Source organism: Salvelinus sp. IW2-2015, linkage group LG19 (genome assembly GCF_002910315.2).
Source record: "Salvelinus sp. IW2-2015 linkage group LG19, ASM291031v2, whole genome shotgun sequence".
Lineage (NCBI taxonomy): Eukaryota > Metazoa > Chordata > Actinopteri > Salmoniformes > Salmonidae > Salvelinus > Salvelinus sp. IW2-2015.
In genome coordinates, this window is record NC_036859.1 from 18,609,438 (window position 1) to 18,625,895 (window position 16,458).

The 16,458-nt window shown below is 41.3% G+C and overlaps 1 protein-coding gene across 7 annotated transcripts in view; it reads right to left on the bottom strand.

Moving 5' to 3' along the window:
* Positions 1-13,529: 13,529 nt before the first annotated feature.
* LOC111979263 (microtubule-associated protein 4) overlaps positions 13,530-16,458 on the bottom strand; it is a 47,454-nt gene continuing 44,525 nt past the window's right edge. For 4 of the 7 annotated variants that reach the window (XM_024009680.3, XM_024009679.3, XM_024009684.3 and 1 more), the window contains 5 exons: positions 15,875-15,967; positions 14,817-14,898; positions 14,503-14,627; positions 13,905-14,070; positions 13,530-13,619 (listed from right to left, as the gene is read on the bottom strand). In XM_024009680.3, the coding sequence (XP_023865448.1) occupies positions 13,615-13,619; positions 13,905-14,070; positions 14,503-14,627; positions 14,817-14,898; positions 15,875-15,967 (471 nt within the window). In that variant the 3' untranslated portion in view covers positions 13,530-13,614. The remainder of the gene's footprint in view (positions 13,620-13,904; positions 14,071-14,502; positions 14,628-14,816; positions 14,899-15,874; positions 15,968-16,458) is intronic. The other 3 variants (XM_024009683.3, XM_024009682.3, XM_024009681.3) reach the window with 2 other exon arrangements.

The following is a 16,458-nucleotide window of genomic DNA, read 5'->3' on the forward strand; positions in this document are numbered from 1 at the left end:
GCCGGTGCACAACTGAGCAAGAGGACRARTACATTAGAGTGTCTAGTTTGAGAAACAGACGCCTCACAAGTCCTCAACTGGCAGCTTCATTAAATAGTACCCGCAAAACACCAGTCTCAACGTCAACAGTGAAGAGGCGACTCCGGGATGCTCGCATGGTATGGCCTTCACATTTGTAAGGGAATGTTGATCAGATACATTTTTCCAAGTATAAATGTAAAGCATATTCTGCACGTCACATTTACGACAGCAGAACTCTGCCTGATGCCATTATAACATGGAAATACACCACCTCTAAACAGACAATGCATGGTCATTTATGGTATTGTTCAAGAGTGCCAATGAACTAATAATAGGACCCCTCAAGGCCAATGGAGTTGGGTTTGCAGCAACAGGCCTTTTAGTGTTAGGCTAACAAATAACTGCTCAGAGGAGGGATATGGACAGCTGGGAATGAGTTGGCTAAAAGTGTCATTGAGTAGCCAGGAATGGAATGTTCATCCCCTCAACAGAGCTCAGTGAAGGACCTTTGTTGGTGCAAAGGTTGAATGTTTAAATGTAGAATAACTTGAATAACATAGGGTCACAGGAGTTAACGAGTTCATTAAAAAAAGAGCAGACAGCTTCAGAGATCAAACTGTAGCTAGTAAACCTAACACCTGTTTTATGAACAAGATGCCCCCTATCATTCATATGTTCCTGAACATACATGACTTGCTGCACTGTGACATGCCACAGCCACAAATACAAACAGAATATCAAAGAATGGCCTAATCATTGTTGAAACAAACATACAGCTCATTACTTACTACATAGCTAGCTGGATCTGGTTTCTTAGGTTTCAGGATGGATCATGTGGCAGCAAAGTTGAACCTGTAGGTCAAAAATATAGTTATTGCTTTATGATAATAATTTAATATATGATCACAAGCAGGTTCTCTAGAGGCGGTCCCTGAACACAATTTCTTCCAGTAACTAGCTAGCTATCAAATATATAACCCAGACACTGCAGTCTCACTAGCTGATGAAACTCAACTGCACGATTGAAGATGGAGTTGAGTGGCGACTCGTGTGGGCGAACATCACATAAAATGAAGTTTTTATAAAACACTGTGGATTTCAGTACCAAAATAATAGCCCAAATTTACACATGATATGGTCCTTTTTTTAAATTTTACTTCACCCAGTTGGACTAGCTAGCTAGTCTCAATAAATAGCTAGTACAGCAGTTCTATTATGTTTTAAGTAAAACAAATAGGTATTAGGTAAACAATAGATAAGTAAAGAAATACTTGTTCCGCCCAAAGAAAACTACAACGCAAACTTGCTCAAGTAGCTAACTAACTGACTCAGAGATCTCAGTTTTTATTTTTCCTGGTTTTAGATTATTATTATTTTTCACTCTCAATATGACAATTGTTCATAGAGAAACAATGAAATTGTATGTTCTGAGTCCATGTTCATGCTTAAATCACATCAGAAGACCATTTTTTAAAGTTCTGGACATAAACGTACACATTTTGATTTTTGAGTCTAATTCCCCCTTAATTGTGCGTCTGTTGTCTATCAACAATGACAAGACACCTGGGTCTGACAACTTGGATGAAAAATAACTGAGGATGATAGCGGACGATATTGCTACTAATATTTGCAATCTCTTCAATCTAAGTTTACGGAAAAGTGTGTGCCCTCAGGCCTGGAAGGAAGCAAAAGTAATTTGGCTACCCAAGAATAGTAAAGCACCCTTTATTGGCTCAAATAGCCAACCAATCAGCCTGTTACCAAGCCTTAGTAAACTTTTGGAAAAAATGGTGTTTGACCAGATACATTGCTAATTTACAGTAAATAAATTTACAACAGACTCTCAGCACGCTTATAGGGAAGGGTATTCAACATGCACAGCACTTACACAAATGACTGATGATTGGCTGAGATAAATTGATAATAAAACGTGGGAGCTGTTTTGTAGACTTCAGTGCGGCTTTTGACATTATTGATCATAGTCAGCTGCTGGACAAAACATATATGTTATTACTACACACCCCCTGCTATATTGTGGATAAAGAGTTACCTGTCTAACAGAACACAGAGGGTGTTCTGTAATGGTAGCCTCTCCAACATAATCCAGGTAGAATCAGGCATTCCCCAGGGCAGCTGTCTAGGCCCCTTACTTTTTTCAATCTTTACTAATGACCTTAGTAAAGCCTGTGTGTAAAGCCCATGTGTCTATGTATGCATATGACTCAACAATACACATCAGCTACTAGAGTGAGTGAAATTACAGCAACCCTTAACAAAGAGCTGCAGTCAGTTTTAGAATGGGTGGCAAGAAATAAATTAGTCCTAAATAATGACCATGAGAAACAAGATTATCTGGTCTGATGAAACCAAGATTGAACTCTTTGGCCTGAATGCCAAGCATCACATCTTGAGGAAACCTCGCACCATCCTTTGGGACAAATCATTCACTAAACCCTAAACCTCAACTAAATCTTGTAATAAATAATGTGGGAATTGAGCAAGTTGAGTAGACTAAACTGCTTGGAGTAACCCGGGATTGTAAACTGTTATGGTCCAAACAAATTGATGCAACAGTAGCTAAGATGGGAAGAGGTCTGTCCATAAAGAAGCACTGCTCTGCCTTCTTAACAACAATATCAAGAAGGCAGGTCCTACAGGCCCTAGTTTTGTCGCACCTGGACTACAGCCCAGTCGTGTGGTCAGGTGCCACAAAGAGGGACTTGGGAAAATTACAACTGGCCCAGAACAGGGCAGCATGGCTGGCCTTTAAATATACATGTAGAACTAACATAAATAATATGCATGTCATTCTCTCATGGCTCAAAGTGGAGGAGAGATTGACTTCCTCACTACTTGTTTTTGTAGGAAGTATTGACATGTTGAATCCCCTGAGCTGTCTGTTTAAACTACTAGTAAACAGCTCAGACACCCATGCATACCCCACAAGACAGGGAGGTGCACAGTAATGCTTAGAGCCATGGCTACAAGTAACTCACGCAAGCAGTCAAATCAGATTTAAAAAATAGATAAAAATACACCTCATGGAACAGCGAGGATTGTACAGTCGTGGCCAAAGGTTTTGAGAATGACACAAATATGAATTTTCACAAAGTCTGCTGCCTCAGTTTGTGTGATGGCAATTTGCATATACTCCAGAATGTTATGAAGAGTGATCAGATGAATTGCAATTAATTGAAAAGTCCCTCTTTGCCATGCAAATGAACTGGAAAAACATTTCTACTGCATTTCAGCCCTGCCACAAAAGGACCAGCTGACATCATGTCAGTGATTCTCTCGTTAACACAGGTGTGAGTGTTGACGAGGACACGGCTGGAGATCACTCTGTCATGCTGATTGAGTTTGAATAACAGACTGGAAGCTTCAAAAGGAGGGTGGTGCTTGGAATCATTGTTCTTCCTCTGTCAACCATGGTTACCTGCAAGGAAACACGTGCCGTCATAATTGCTTTGCACAAAAAGGGCTTCACAGGCAAGGATATTGCTGCCAGTAAGATTGCACCTAAATCAACCATTTATCAGATCATCAAGAACTTCAAGGAGAGCCTAAGAACACAGCCATGAATAAAGAATGGTACCAACACATCCTCCGAGAGCAACTTCTCCCAACCATCCTTTTCCAGCATGATGGAGCACCTTGCCATAAGGCAAAAGTGATAACTAAGTGGCTCGGGGAACAAAACATCGATATTTTGGATCCATGGCCAGGAAACTCCCCAGACCTTAATCCCATTGAGAACTTGTGGTCAATCCTCAAGAGGCGGGTGGACAAACAAAAACCTACAAATTCTGACAAACTCCAAGCATTGATTCACATCTAGATGTGTATAAGAGACAGGTTATGAAGAGTGATCAGATGAATTGCAATTAATTGAAAAGTCCCTCTTTGCCATGCAAATGAACTGGAAAAACATTTCTACTGCATTTCAGCCCTGCCACTAAACACATCTAGATGTGTATAAGAGACAGGTCCTGTGTCATGCCAACAGTAAAGCATCCAGAGACCATTCATATGTGGGGTTGCTTCTCAGCCAAGGGAGTGGGCTCACTCACAATTTTGCCTAAAAACACAGCCATGAATAAAGAATGGTACCAACACATCCTCCGAGAGCAACTTCTCCCAACCATCCAGGAACAGTTTGGTAACGAACAATGCAATTTCCAGCATGATGGAGCCCCTTGCCACCTTGCCAAAACATTGATATTTTGGATCCATGGCCAGGAAACTACTCAGACCTTAATCCCATTGAGAACTTGTGGTCAATCCTCAAGAGGCGGGTGGACAAACAAAAACCTACAAATTCTGACAAACTCCAAGCATTGATTATGCAAGAATGGGCTGCCATCAGTCAGGATGTGGCCCAGAAGTTAATTGACAGCATACCAGGGCGGATTGCAGAGGTCTTGAAAAAGAAGGGTCAGCACTGCAAATATTGACTCTTTGCATCAACTTCATGTAATTGTCAACAAAAGCCTTTAACACTTATGAAATGCTTGTAATTATACTTCAGTATTCCATAGTAACATCTGACAAAAATATCTAAAGACACTGAAGCAGCAAACTTCGTGGAAATTAATATTTGTGTCCTTCTCAAAACTTTTGGCCACGACTGTACACACATGTACACCTGGATAGTGTGCTGTAGTAGAGTAGTGGCCGGAGGGCCTCACACTTAATGTATAGTGATATATGTTTTTAAAATGTATTTTAATATTTACACATTTTATTATAATGTACTGTATATTACTGCTTTCATTTTTGCTGGACCCCAGGAAGAGCAGCTGCTGCCTTGGCAGCACCTAATGGGGATCCATAATAAATACAAATACAATGTGCTGGTTTAGTGATAGTTCTGTACTGCTGCTAGATATACTAGATATTTATAATATACTTCTGCCAGGAAAGCCTACTTTGCAGTTAACATTTCATTGTGAAGGTTTTAGGGAAAGTATTTCTGCCAACCCACAAGATGGTTATCACATCAACTGGCTACACACGGAGTGATAGACAAACACACGCACCACACTGACAGACAGGGGCAATATTGCTGGAAATTATTTGGCAGATATTGTCTTAAGTTTGCTTTTTAAGCCAATAGTGGCTAACCAGGGGTGGGATAATGTCAACGCTGCGTTGATTCGATAGTAGCTGGGTGCTTTCAGTGTCTAATACTTGTGAGATTTGTTTATCACAAGTTTGTGGTGGAACACATGAAAATTCCATGTACTTTCAGAATTCCTTGGCGAGCTACTCATAGGTGGGCTGCGAGCTACTGGTAGATCCCGATCGACCAGTTGGTGACCCCTGGTCTGAATGTAGGCCATTGCTTCGCTTCCTAGCTGCAGCTAGTACTTACTTGGGAGAAAGGACAGAACATCATCAGACAGCAACGGCTCGCTGCACACACTAGTAACTACACTGATTTTAGGTGGAATTCTGTGGTGCATGGCTGATTTGATAGCCTGCTTGTTAATGTCCCAAACTTGGCTATGGCCTAAACTCACCAAAGGTGAGCATGCGAAGAGTGTGTGTGATTCATTTTAGAATGCGTTGTCTTGAATTATAAAATATATTCTTTCCACACCATTTTCGGATTTTTCATTGGTATTTGCTTTTGTCACCCTGAAATCTTGTAGCAAATCAACTTTGAGGGTTTTTACATTTCAAAATAAATTGAGAGTTAAAAAATGGTGTAGGCCTACGTTACACAGTTGAAGTCGGAAGTTTACATACACTTAGGTTGGGATCATTAAAACTCGTTTTTCAACCACTCCACAAATTTCTTGTTAACAAACTATAGTTTTGGCAAGTCGGTAAGGACATCTACTTTGTGCATGACACAAGTCATTTTTCCAACAATTGTTTACAGACAGATTATTTCACTTATAATTCACTGTATCACAATTTAGTGGGTCAGAAGTTTACATACACTAAGTTGACTGTGCCTTTAAACTGCTTGGGAAATTCCAGAAAAGATTTCATGGCTTTAGAAGCTTCTGATAGGCTAATGAATATAATTTGAGTCAGTTGGAGGTGTACCTGTGGATGTATTTCAAGGCCTACCTTCAAACTCGGTGCCTCTTTGCTTGACATCATGGGGAAATCAAAAAGAAATCAGCCAAGACCTCAGAAGAAAATTGTAGAAATTGTAAAAAAAAAGTCTGGTTCATCCTTGGAGCAATTTCCAAACGCCTGAAGGTACCACGTTCATCTGTAAAACAATAGTACGCAAGTATAAACACCATGAACCCACGCAGCCGTCATACCACTCAGGAAGGAGACGCGTTCTGTCTCCTAGAGGATGAACGTACTTTGGTGCGAAAAGTGCTAATCAATCCCAGAACAACAGCAAAGGACCTTGTGAGATGCTGGAGGAAACAGGTACAAAAAGTATCTATATCCACAGTAAAACGAGTCTATATCGACATAACCTGAAAGGCCGCTCAGCAAGAAGAAGCCACTGCTCCAAAACCGCCATAAAAAGCCAGACTACGGTTTGCAACAAAGATTGTACTTTTTGGAGAAATGCCCTCTGGTCTGATGAAACAAAAATAGAACTGTTTAGCCATAATGACCATCGTTATTTTTGGAGGAAAAAGGGGGAGGCTTGCCAAGCCGAAGAACACCATCCCAACCGTGAAGCACGTGGTGGCAGCATAATGTTGTGGGGGTGCTTTGTGCAGGAGGGACTGGTGCACGTCATAAAATAGATGGCATCATGGGAAGGAAAATTATTGTGGATATATTGAAGCAACTGGCCATCACAAAGCCCTGACCTCAATCCTATAGAACATTTGTGGGCAGAACATGAAAATGCGTGTGCGAGCAAGAAGGCCTACAAACCTGACTCAGTTACACCAGCTCTGTCAGAGGATGGGCCAGAATTCACCAACTTATTGTGGGAAGGTTGTGGAAGGCTATCCGAAATGTTTGACCCAAGTTAAATAATTTAAAGGCACTGCTACCAAATACTAATTTAGTGCATGTAGACTTCTGACCCACTGGGATGTGATGAAAGAAATAAAAGCTGAAATAAAAATAATTCTCTCTACTATTATTCTGACATTTCACATTCTTAAAATAAAGTGGTGATCCTAACTGACCTAAGACAGGGAATTATAACTAGGATTAAATGTTGGGAAATTGTGAAAAAACTGAGTTGAAATGTATTTGGCTAAGGTGTATGTAAACTTCCAACTTCAACTGTAAGTATTTTCAACAAGTAAACAACTGTAGTATATGCCCTTTCAAAGGTTTTAATGAGCAATTATTCAAAGCTGGATTACATACCTGCTGGTGCCTGCCTAGGGCTGCTGGACCATAGGACAGTGGAAGGCATTCAGAGATACTGGCCAATGGGTGACAAACTATTGGTGGGAAGCATCTTGAGCATTCTCAAATTGATCCTGTGTGAGACAAACAGACCACCAGATCAAAAGCATCAACGTAATGTGAAATGAAACAACATTTAGACTTTCCACTCTTCAATTCTTCTGCAAGCTATGTTTTCTCTCTGTCAGTTCAGAGGTTCATCAGTGGTGAGAGAGGACCATCTGTAGCCTACTGGAGTCTGATAGGAAGACGACCACCGAAGAGACCATCTGTAGCCTACTGCAGTCTGATAGGAAGACGACCACCGAAAGAGACCATCTGTAGCCTACTGGGAGTCTGATAGGAAGACAGACCACCGAAGAGACCATCTGTAGCACCTACTGCGTCTGATAGGAAGACGACCACGAAAGACCATCTGTAGCCTACTGGAGTCTGATAGGAAGACGACCACTGAAGAAAACCATCTGTAGCCTACGGAGTCTGGATAGGGAAGACGACCACCTGAAGAGACCATCTGTAGCCTACTGGAGTCTGATAGGAAGACGACCACTGAAGAGACCATCCAGCAGAGCCACCAATGACTGATCCAATGTTAGTCAGGAGGAGATAGAGGGAGGTGGGCAGTCCTTCTCTAAAAAGTGACCGTTATGCCACGTTGCCACCACATAAGAACAAACACCCCTAACAATAGTCCTCTGAAACCCAAGCCGTGTCAGTTTGCACACTCAAGTAGGACAGGTACCACACATCCCTGATGGCTTGGTTGGGGGACTTTCAAGGACATGACAGTAAAGAGTGGGACAAGGAGGGACAGACAGCAGGTGTTTATTTAGTCTAGAGACGGGAAATGTGTGAACTCTAATAATATAGTTTGAAAAGACAGAGGGTGGTTAAGTTATAGTCGATGTTGTAGGGAGACATGATTTTTCATTGGGTCACCTGTTACTATTGGTTGACACTTGMCAATGAACCTTATTGTGAATCTAAAGCTGTCCTGCTCAATCAGTGAAAGGCAGCCAGGAAGAATTTCACAGGTTTATCTTTATCCTCAGGACTATAACTATTCCATGTCAACAAGACCTGGCAATACAGGGTATTAGGCTATACAGCTCTCTAGTGGCTGGCACAATAGGTTATAATGGAGAGGCTGACTTTGAGTCTCCTTCGTCTGGCTGCCTGCCAAGATGCATTGTCCCTCTACATAAGTGTCGTTATCTTCTCTCTCTATACAGTATTAAATGCAAAGTTGTCTAGCCACTACCATTTAATTGTGCACCGTGCTGATACTTCATGTGCACTATACTCTGTGTTTTTGCTATTGAAAAAGGTCCCCCCCTCCACAACGTTAAAACTATTTTCACGACCCTCCCATTGTACTGTGAAATAAAATTGCACACCCTCCCTCCTCATACAATTAACTCAAAATAATGTTTACGACCACAAATATCAATAGATGTAGCGACCCTGTGTTTATAAACGTGGATATCGACTTTGACACGTCAGCATGCTTTTGTAGCACGGTCGATGCCACGCAGGGCTATGGGCCAGAAGGTTGAGGTTTCGCCGACCACCATGGACAAGCTCACTTTCCCTGCCTGTTTCACTAGGCCTACACTACGATCAGAACCGGCTGCAGACAATGATCAGCTACTGTAGGTTGAAATGAGATTTTCAACATTTAGATTTTAAAATCATATAAAATATACGCAGAACATACCGACTTTGGGCACATCAATATCATGGTTTGCATTTTCAACACCACAATAAATAGACCATGTCAATCTCCACAAACAGAAAATGCATCCCTCTTTACCTTGTAGGCCTACGCAGTATCGAAGGTTTAGCTTGACGATCTCCGAATGTCATTAAATGGTCATTTTGGTGTTTTGTAACAGATGTCTCTTTCCATTCATCAAATGACCTCTGCACAGTTTGGATTGATTGATTTGTCAAACAGCAGCCAAGCATCGATCATCATGTAGGAGTATGAATGCCCTGACTTCTGCAGAGGCCGTATCACCGTAAATGCTGCACGGCCAATGCAGACATCGGATTGACCATGCAGCGCCTTTTAGGTTCTAGCTGCGGGAGGAATARCCGCTTGGATTGGAGAGGAGGTGACGCGCCTGGCCATATTATTGTAGGACGACTTGGGAGAATGGTGATCCCCAACAGACAGCGCATCCCAGTAAAATATTAAATAAAATAGAAGTACAAATAAGGTATTTTTTTTTATTTTTATCTTTGTCATTATGGGGTATTGTGTGTTGATTAATGAAGAAACCAATTAATTTAATAAATTTTAGAATAAGGCTGTAACGTAACAAAATGTGGAAAAAGGGAAGGGKTCTGAATACTTTCCGAATGCACAGGTATGCATAGGTAAACCTGCAAAAGAGCAAATGCAAACTAGGAGAAAAACGCACAACACTCCCATGTGCCTAATAAAAAACACACAACCCTCCCCAAAGTAAAAAATTAAGCTAGACAACCCTCCCCTATTTTGGTCCCCCCCCTCCAGTGAATGTCGAACTGTCCTTAAGATAGTTATTTATGGAACAAAATGACAAAGTATGCACAAAAGAGTAGAAGTAGAAGAATTGGAAACATAAAGTCATAAATGTTTTGCTTGTCTTTTATTTCATGATTAATATTCACATCACTAGTTAACAATGAATCACAATGAACATCTCTTTCATACCAAATTACATTACTCAAATCGAAAGGGAAACAATTAACTCCTCCTATCTATGACAGATGTTTACAATCCATTGTCTTCTGCATGCTCTTATGGTGTGCACTATGGAGAATAATACACACTGTAGGTGTGCTCTAAGAAGGCTCTAGATGGGCTCCTTGATGCTTTACAGAAGCACACTACATAACACATGCCAAAAGACAGTTACTGTTAGTCTTACAAGGGGAGGATGTCTGGACAACATTCAAGGGCTGTGTGTGTCAGGTGCCGCATGTGGGAGCTTGACCTTCAACCTATCCTCACAATGCCTGGTTCATGATTACAGTTGAGCACTCGGTCAGCTCACCAGTGACACAAAACATTTGGAAGAATATGCATTAATATGGATGATTCTTTGTTTCTGGTAGATTTTCTACATATAGTAAGTCTAAGTGTAAGAGGCAGATAAAAGTGGTAATTTATTCAAGCAAATATCAGTTTATCCACTATAGAGTTGGAGTGGATAAAAGCACACCTATACCATCCATTGAGAAGTTAACCATCGCTGAATGCTTAAGCTATTCACAGTCTGCTGCGGTCCCCATACTGGACTCGACACACACTTCCTACTGTCAGTCAAATTTATATTGAGTATAAGTGTCTTATTGTGATTTTTACAACAAAACAAAAAGTTCATACATATTATATTCATATCTTGCATCTTTAATATATTAAATTGTAAAAACATTCTTGTACTTCAGCCCTTTCTGAAAAAAGGCAGACTCCAGAAAGAAAACACTCTCCGGAAATGGGTTCATGAACGTCAAAGACATTTCTCAACATCCATAAAGACCCTAACATCAATACCTTGTTCTCCTGTGGTGATGAAAACGTGTGGATGTCTATATACAAACGAATGTGTGAAGACTGATGGAAGGGTGGTGGTGCAAGCAGCACTTAAGCGTTGGAAAGGTGAGTGTTCATAAAGGTGGTGCCTAACAGGCACAAGGAGAACAGACAGAGTGRGTGACCACTGTACCCAAAACATGACACCAAAGTCCACTAAACGTGACCGGTGAGCAAGGTTACCACCAAGGAGACTAAAAGACAAATCTGTTCATCCAATCACGGCAACAGTTCACTCAAACATACTGTAGAGCTCAAACGTGAAATGGACATGCCACTGTGCATTCAACGTGCTTTCGTCTGCTTTCATCAGTGTAAGGCTTAGTCTTCAGGAAGAATTCATTTCATTACAATTTTTGAACTAACCATGGGAATGTTGGGGGAAAGAATACCTTAAAAATATCATAAGGTGCTTTTGCTTTTCTTTCTCGATAATTTGATCACTTGCTCTTTGATTATCTCTGCCATTGACGTTCACTATTATTTCTTCCACTGCAGTGCACACACTCAAATAGATTCAGATTACACCCTACCGACAGTACAACAAATAAATCTAAGTAAAAGTGTTTTAGGGTGGGGGACACAAATATACTTTTTGGGGGGGAACTGTACACCTGTTACAGTTCAGCCTTGAGAATCTACAAGGCACAATTACACATTGAAAATCTGTGGCCATTATCCCTCTTGTTGGAGTAGTGTGATGGATATCTCCAAAAGGAACGGCAATTTTCATACTCTTAAGAGCCAAACTAGCAGTATTTTAAAGGCCACCCGGGTGCCCTTGATCTTGATCCGGCAACGTACCACAAATCCGACAGACTCCACAGATGTCTAAATGTCTAAATGTTGATCACAAAATGAGACCATCCCAAAGATCGTTCAACTACTATACACACACACACCGGATCCTAATTCATAGTCATGTAATGTTATACAATTCCATCCGCCAACCTCTTTACAAAACCAATAGCAAGTTAGACAGAGTAATTAGCTTATATATATATATTGCTATATATATTTGCTTGGTTAAGCAATTGTGCCCTATTGTTACACAATAATGTTACTATTCACAGTGGAACCAGTAGCATAAGCAGCCATTCAAATCAATTCATATTTAACAGTGGATTCGTTGAGAATAATTAAAATGTACATTGTTACATTGGAGATCAATTACCATCTTTGTCCTTCAAAAACTTCTCTTGATATTGACTTCAAATTGTATTTGTATTTTTACGATAATATTGTTAAATCTATCTAAATCTTGCTTTCCTTCAACATGGCTCTCTAGTCGTCGTCCCTGTCCCAACGATTTGGCCAACACTACAGAGACTTGATCGTCACTGGAGTATCTCCACTCTCCTGGTGCAATCATAGGCCTTTCCTCACTTTGTATGCTGCCTCCTGCTTACTATTCTGTCCTGCCTCAGGCATCCAGTCTCTGTGCACAGTCCCTGAGAGGGTTTTTCTCGCTCTCTCTCTCTGACTGTACCGTACTGTAGTTTACATGTGCGAGTACGGGTGTGTAAGAGGAAGTTGTATCCTCAACAAAGACCACTCACTGTATTGCTTTCAGAGAGATGTAACAGTAAAAGGAAAAAGGGTATATTGATGATTAAACAACAGAACAACACATCAGCTCATTGTTACAATAATTTACTAAAACACAATACAGAGTTTTTTTTTAAAGAGATGTTAAATATCCTACTGTTTGTAACAGCCTACTAGTTTCTTATTGTTTAGAGGGTTGTGTGGGGGGGTCACAGGTTTACAGAAGGTTATCTAGACATACTGAATTGGTTAAGTGAGGTGTTGACATATTAGCCGCTGCTCATTGGGATGACATGACAGTCCCACATGCTCACAATAAGGGKTGTTTCACTAATCATCATAATGTACTGTATAAGTGAAATCTGGGGTCCCTACAGTACAGGGGAGGCTATGCTCATCCAGAGGGTTAGATATGGTAAGGAAGGTTTTACATCTAGGGTTAGGCCTGTCACATACATAGCAGTGGCTCATTGTGATAGTCTATGACGAAAAAGTCATACTAATATACAGTGCGACACTGTAGGTGTTTGTGATTTTGATCAAGACTGCACTACTGTACGTATAAGAACAGTGCTTATAGGCTGGAACAAAAGAAGCAGGCGCTGACATAACTACAACAGAACACTGAGGGTCTATATTCTAGAAGGTTCACTCTGAGGTCATACTACTCCCCTTATATTACAGCCAGGGCAATCCAGAAGAGACAAAACCCCACTGTACAGAAATACCTTCCTCTATCTGTCAACTCTGGTCTCTATACTTTAAAACTGGCTCTTCTGAGACCAGAAGACTAARACAGATATTCAACGAGGGTAGAGAGTAGTGATGCGATACTGTATTGTGAGGTAAAAGGAATAAGTTGGAATGTGCTAAAGAAGTCCTTGTTCTGCTAGCATTCAGTATTTTYCCCCCTGCCCCATGGCTGGGTGACGAGGGGCTGGGTCGGAGCTGAAGGGTGTGGAGGAGGAAGCTGGCGGACCCCAGAGAAACACAGAGAGAGGTGCTGCGATGGGGGTGAGGGGGGGCTGCCAATCGGGGTGGGCCAAGAGATAAGGTCGGCGCCGTTGGTGGTGCGAGCCCGTGCGTTCTCGCGAAAGCTCAGCTTATAAGACTCAATCTGCAGGCAGATACAGACACAATGGAGAAAGATGGAGGGATAGGGGAGAAAATTAAGACGAGAAAGAGTGGAGGGAAGAGTAAACTGGTTAGACTTATGGCATAAAATAACGTACAAATGTTTTTGTACAGTATTTGTCATTTGTAGCAAGAAAGCTAAAAAGGAGCCTACTTCACAACAATCAGTTATCTCTCATCTGAGCACTCGGCAACGGAGGTAATCTCAAAGTTAAAGCTATGAGAGTGCATGACAGTGAAAGTGCTTGTTGGAGTAAGGGGCACCTACTTGTCTCAGGGATGCGTTTGTCCATGCCCATCGGGTCACCCCCAAAGGGATTAGGTTGAGGCAAGGCCTTATTGCCGTTCTCCTTAGCCATGCTTCCTGCACCTGTAGCTGGAGCTCCACCAGGGGGAGATGTTTTCCCTGCAGCTTTCTCCGGCATCCCCTCAGCCTGGAAACACACCAGCATCAGAATCAGACACACACTGATGTTAATTAACAATCATTTGTTAATTGAAAAAGTGTTTATGCATTTCTAGAAGTTCAATGATCTTTTCTTTATCTGTTGTTAATTTTATGAAGCAGTAGTGAGGCTGGGTAATCATTACCGGTAATGCCATCTAGTGGACAAACTCCCATAATGCATGATGACATTGCTTGTTTTAACAGGATGAAATTGCTCTCTGTATGTGAGCAATCAGCATGTTCAAATGAAACTTTTCCACCACAACCACAAAGATGCTGTGTTTCTGTGTTTTGCAATAAACAATTGTTTCATAACTTCAAGCTTTMTGAAATGTTTTTAAATAAAACTTCCATGACCAAATCCTGGTTAGATAAAAATGTTAATGACTATGTGACTACAACAGAATGGTGACCTTACCTTGATTTGTCCATCCCCTGCCTCAAGGCCAATATTGTCCATTGACCCCACCTTGGGCTTTCCATTACCATTGCCATTGGCCTTAGCCTCAATCTTCACGTCTCCACCCCCTGTAGCGGACACACCTTAGTTACAAGTAGGGTAAGAAGAKAATTAATTTGGTATAAGATGCTTCCCAATGGAACCCTATTCCCTATGTAGTGCACTACTTTTGACCAGTGCCCATGAGGCTCTGGTCAAACTAGTGCACTATGTAGGGAATAGGGTGCCATTTGGGATGTAGATATATTTTCCTAAATCATTAGGCGTCTTACCTGGCTTGTGCTTGATGTTATCCTTAGAGCCACACTTGGAGGTCACTTTGCTCAAGTCCACCTTCTTATGCTGAATCTGGACCTGAATGCACGCAAACAAACAACACAAATGGTGAAGTATGAATGGCAAACATGAAACAACACCCACTCTGAAATTCACACACAATGCCTTGAATCACTCTCGCCCACCAATGTAACACTGATTATGAAATTTGGACAGATAAAACGCTGAGGTACTGTAAATTGGAGAAGTAGGCAATTTGAAGTATCCATTTAAAAATATTGTTTGTCACTTAATAAGGAAAATGCTTGTTGAATGTAAAAGAGTGAGAGGCAGACAGAAAGCTAGTATCTCGTAGGCTAGTTAGTTGGGTGAGAAAGTTCACACAAACAGCACAGCACTCGGACCGAAACATTATTCACTGAGTATAAAAAGAATTAAGAACTTTCTATGACATAGACTGACCAGGTGAATCCAGGTGAAATCTATGATCCCTTATTGATGTCACTTGTTAAATCCAATTCTATGAGTGTATATGAAGGGGAGGAGACAGGTAAAAAAATATATATATATTCAGCCTTGAGACAATTGAGACATGGATTGTGTATGTGTGCCATTCAGAAGGTGAATGGGGAAGACAAAATATTTAACTGCCTTTGAACAGGGTATGGTAGTAGGTGCCAGGCGCACCAGTTTGTGTCAAGAACGGCAACACGCTGGGTTTTTCACGCTCAACAGTTTCCCGTGTTAATCAAGAATGGTCCACCCCCCAAAGGACATCCAGCCAACTTGACACAACGGTGGGAAGCATTGGAGTCAACATGGGCCAGCATCCCTGTGGAACGCTTTCAAAATCTTGTAGAGTCCATGTCCAACTCAATATTAGGAAGGTGTTCTTAATGTTTGGTATACTCAGTGTATCTAGGCTGGTCAATAGGGCTGACCATATAATTAGAATGACTAGAACGTTAGGACATTACTCTGTCCAATCGAGCATGTCAGTGGGATATGGGGATGGAGGCAGCAGCCACATGGGACCACCATGTGTTGTACTTACATTCCCTCCACCAGGGACATGCTTGATATTATCCTTGGAGCCACAGCGAGAGGTGATATGGCTGAAGTCCAGTTTTTTGTGGACTATCATAACCTACAAAACAGCACAGTAGCAGAGGGGAATGGGTCACTATGATGAGTGTAGAATTAGTGGAGGATGGTGGAGGAGCAACCAGGATATAAAAGTGAAAGCAATTTGAAGAGCATACAGTAGGGTGTTAACTCTTACTTGCTCCTTGTAAGTAAAGTCAAGTCACACAACAGTCAGAAATGCTGGCTGGTCAGACATCAGTATTTACATGCAAATGAGCTCAAATCCAATTCTAGATGTGACTGAGAACTATTGCAGTGTCACTCTCTCTCTCACACACACACACCCAAACAGATATACTAGCCAGCCAGCTTTTCTCTGATATCAATTATTGATTTCAAAACATTGTCACACAGCAAGGGAACATCTGTTCAGAAACCTTGAATGAAAAGCACTAGTCTGCTTTCTGCATTTATTTTTTGCTTTGTATTCTGAGACGCCTGGTGTTTAGATGATTTTGCGGCTCTGACGCAGGTAGCAGAACAGGCAGGCTG